Source organism: Pteropus vampyrus, unplaced genomic scaffold (assembly GCF_000151845.1).
Source record: "Pteropus vampyrus isolate Shadow unplaced genomic scaffold, Pvam_2.0 Scaffold75, whole genome shotgun sequence".
Taxonomy (NCBI): Eukaryota; Metazoa; Chordata; class Mammalia; order Chiroptera; family Pteropodidae; genus Pteropus; species Pteropus vampyrus.
The window spans coordinates 4,263,059-4,266,924 of record NW_011888856.1 but is presented as its reverse complement, the minus strand read 5'-3'; the positions used below and the strand labels follow the sequence as shown (position 1 = coordinate 4,266,924).

General features: G+C 42.9%; 1 protein-coding gene across 1 annotated transcript in view; it reads left to right on the top strand.

Moving 5' to 3' along the window:
* The window catches only part of ELMO1 (engulfment and cell motility 1), a 495,575-nt gene that overhangs the window by 183,735 nt on the left and 307,974 nt on the right, over positions 1 to 3,866 (top strand). The window contains exon 9 of the mRNA XM_011362520.2: positions 2,977 to 3,128. Coding sequence (XP_011360822.1) covers positions 2,977 to 3,128 — 152 coding nt within the window. The remainder of the gene's footprint in view (positions 1 to 2,976; positions 3,129 to 3,866) is intronic.

Genomic DNA, 3,866 nt, shown 5'->3' with positions numbered 1-3,866 from the left:
ATTCATTTATCATATCCCATATCCTCATTCCCAATCATTCTGTCTCCTTTGCATTGCTACTTAAATCTCAACCCCTATGTGAATTTGAAAAATGGTCATCAGAAATGACTTTATAATTGATAGTTTTTGTAAGGTTAACTTTTTTTTATTCATTAGCTGGATCAAATTCAGCACCCTGACAACCCAGGAATTGTATGTAGGCAACTGTCTTTTAAATGGAGCTTTATCTCAACAAAAATCTACTAGGAAATACACTGACAGAAGATTCTTATCTCTGTGGTGCAGACTTGGCTTCCTATTAATGCCAAATTCATAGCACTTTGGAGAAGCATTTTTTCCACTGCCAGCCCCTATCTGCTACTCTGCTCATTTGTCTGCTTTGTTCTGTGTGGACCTAGATTCTAGTTACAAACTTTGCAATAAATAACATGATTTCATAAACACTTTGAAACATGGAATCCCTTGATGCCAACATAAATTGTTGCTTTTTAAAGACCTGGCTAGTACGGGAGAGGGTAGGAAGACATGGAGGAAAAAAGAAACGAAAGAAAAAAAAGAAAACAAAAACTCCACACTTAGAACTTTCTGTTACGAGTTGGTTTTCTCCTCGCCAAGTATAACATCAGTGCCTTTTCTTGGCAGAAAAGTTTTGTACAAATGCTCTTGAAACCTTAGCAGGAGGGCCTGGTACACCCTGCAGTGTTTCCAATGCTTGGACAAACATCCAGCCATTTCGGTTAAGAGACCCAGTAATTTCTGCCTCTTAAAATCTTGAGAGATTTATGGGCCTCTGCCTGGAAAAATTAAAATGTGGGAGTGGAGCGCCATGCTCTCCATGGTTCATTCTGGGAGTCGTTATGTTTGCTCCATCAGCCCTGATGCTTTGGTTATTAGATGAAAATACTGGGTCATTTAAATGTCAGGTTAAAACCACTGGCAAAGAAAGGCCAAAAGGTAGATGTTAGTTTCAGAAAGTGACGGGCATCTCCTCCAGAATTGTGCGTAGGACTCTAAGGGGTTATGAGCTCATTCGCTACCAGGCAGCACCCAGCGAGGCGTGATATGCGAAATGCTCATTTTGGAATCATGGATTCTATGGGTCAAGAAAGAGGTGAAGTAAAAGAAAAGATTCATTTTAAAGAGGTTTATCGAAGATAAGAGATTAGTTTCAATTTGTTCCACAAATGGAATATGAAATATGTATGTGAGATACAAATAAGGCTGAACCAAGGCAAAGAGTTAACAGAATTTTAAAACCCATTGTAAGAAGGTGGACTTCATATTAAAGAAAATTCAGAATTACGATCGAGTATTTCCACGGAGCACACATTGTCAAAAGGATATTTATGGAGGTAGAGGGTAAATTTGTGTTAGAGGGAAATCTGGGATCTAGAAGAAACCGAAAAAGATGCCATCTTACTACCCCAGGGGTGGGTTGGACCACAGGCCAGCCTTTTGAGAATCTTAAAATTCTCATGTTCTTCCTGTAGTTTATATTACAAAATAATAGTTGTTTTTTTTTAATATAAAACAATAATGTTACTTATACGTCATGTTATTTATTTCCCACTCTCTGAGATCCTGATGTATCTGGGGGCAGAGAGGGTATTGGTATCTGTACCCCAACCCCTACTTTTACCCAGGAGTCACTGGGCTAGAAACGGTTGAGATGGTCAGGACAGTTGCCATGGAGGCCTTCGCATTTTCTCTCCACCAAGGATGGAGAAGGGATGAGGAGAAGAGGTCGATGGGACAGCACAAAGGGAGAAATTAGTGTCAGCAGGGGAAGCAGCCAGTGTCAATTTGTCACAGAACCAAATCATTTAGCATTTAAGAAAGCAGTCATTATGTTGATATAATCACGGCCTTTTAGTGCGAGTTGTCAACAGTTAGTAATAACTTTTAATGAGGCCTCTAAAATAAAACCTTCATGGCACCCATGTGTATGGGTTACTACAATCCATTATTCCGGCCCCGGCTTTGCCTTCTCTCTTACGTCGTGATTTGTTATGTTCGTGGCCTAAGTGATTCATTCCTTAGGGAGTACATTTCAGAGCTTACACGATTATTTTAACTTTTCGCACTGCGAATTTAAATGTTTGCCTGTTTGCTAAATTTTGGAGAGATGAGAAGAGTTTACTTTAATTATATAAAAAGAAGGGATGGGGAAGAGAGCGTTGCATTGAGCCAGAGCAAGGAGAGCAGCCAGCAACTGGAAAGTGGAGTTGTGCCGACAAGTGTGGTCTATGCGAGTCCCTGAGAATGTGACGGGGTCGTCACGAGAACATAAAAGTGATGGAGAAGCCTGAGGATGAGAAGGATTGTGGCTATTGGTATACGTAGAAGTTACTGACTCGAAGAAACACAAGAGCCCTCTGTAACAGTTGGCTTCCCTGTTCACGAGTTTCAGATCCATAGATTCAACCAAGCGTAAAGTATTTAAAAAAAAAAAATTCCAGAAAGTTCCAAGAAAGCAAAACCCGAATTGGTCAGGCGCCAAGCACTACGCGGAATTTACGCGGATGAAGGGATGTGTAGGCGTACCCTGCTGTAGCCTATGTGAAATGTAGGTTACATGCAAATACCATTTTAAAAATATAGAGGACTTAAGCATCTGTGGGTTTGGACATCTGAGGGGGATCTTTGGAACCAAGCCCGTGTGGATACGGAGGGATGACTGTATGTGTTGAAATCGCCTGCTCCTGAGAGCTGAGACTCAGAATAATCCCAGAGAAACCAGACAGAATACTCCTTTGACGCCGTCTCCTTTTCAAAACTGCTTGTTGTTGAATTATAGGAGTGGCGCTTTGTAATAACGTCCTAGACGATCGGTGTTGGCTCGGTGCGTTCCTTGCTCTTCGGCTTGTATCCCCAGTGTCCCGTGGTAAATGAGCTCCTGATGCTCGAATCACGCCTTTCCCTCCTTTCTGCCCTGCTCAGCACAACTAGTCAACTGTGTCCTGCTTGCACTTCCAGATAGCGAGCTTTGTGAACAAGTCAGCCATGGACACCTCGATCCTGCAGCGGTCCTTGGCCATTTTGGAGTCGATGGTGCTCAACAGCCATGACCTCTACCAGAAGGTGGCCCAGGAGATCACCATTGGCCAGCTCATCCCACATCTCCAAGGGTAAGCGTGCGGACACCACCACCGCGGGGAGGGGGGATCCTTTGGCCACCCTAATGCCTGTGAACCATCTTATATTGACTTGATTACATATATAGAATCTTGATTTGGCTTTTAATCAGACCATGTACCATGCTCATCCCCCAACATACTGAAATGGCACAGCTACTTGTCCCTGGGGGAGCTCCATGCCTAACACTGTTCTGTCCCTAGTGCCTGGCCTTTCGTAGGTACCTAAGTTTGACCGATGTTGGTGGATATCTGTAGAGTTTTACTTTTAACATGACACACATAATAAGACAATTTGTTCTCTTAAGTTCTCAGCATAGTCTTTCTTTAACAGCGTTTTCTGTGACATAGAGAGTATTTTCATAGTCAGTTAAGAATTTTTAAAGGCAGGCTTCTTTCTTTAGGCTCGAGGTGATTACAACAACCTTCTTTTGTATTTTATGATGCCTGCATTGTTTTCTCCAGAGCTTGAGCTACAGGACAAGGCCCCTAGCTTTACCCCTTCTCTCTTCCTTAGGTAACTAGTAAGGTTGTCTCTGATGGCGCCGGACTGAGAAGGAGCCCACTGAACAATGCTACTTTGTAAACTATGGTATTGGGGGCTGCAGGTGGCAACCATCCTGCGCTGGCTTACCCAGAACAAGGAGTTTATGGAAAGGATGCTGGGGTACTTTTGTAACCCAAGGGAGACTTAAGCCGCTAAGCCTTGGGGAGGACAGGAGCTATGGCCTC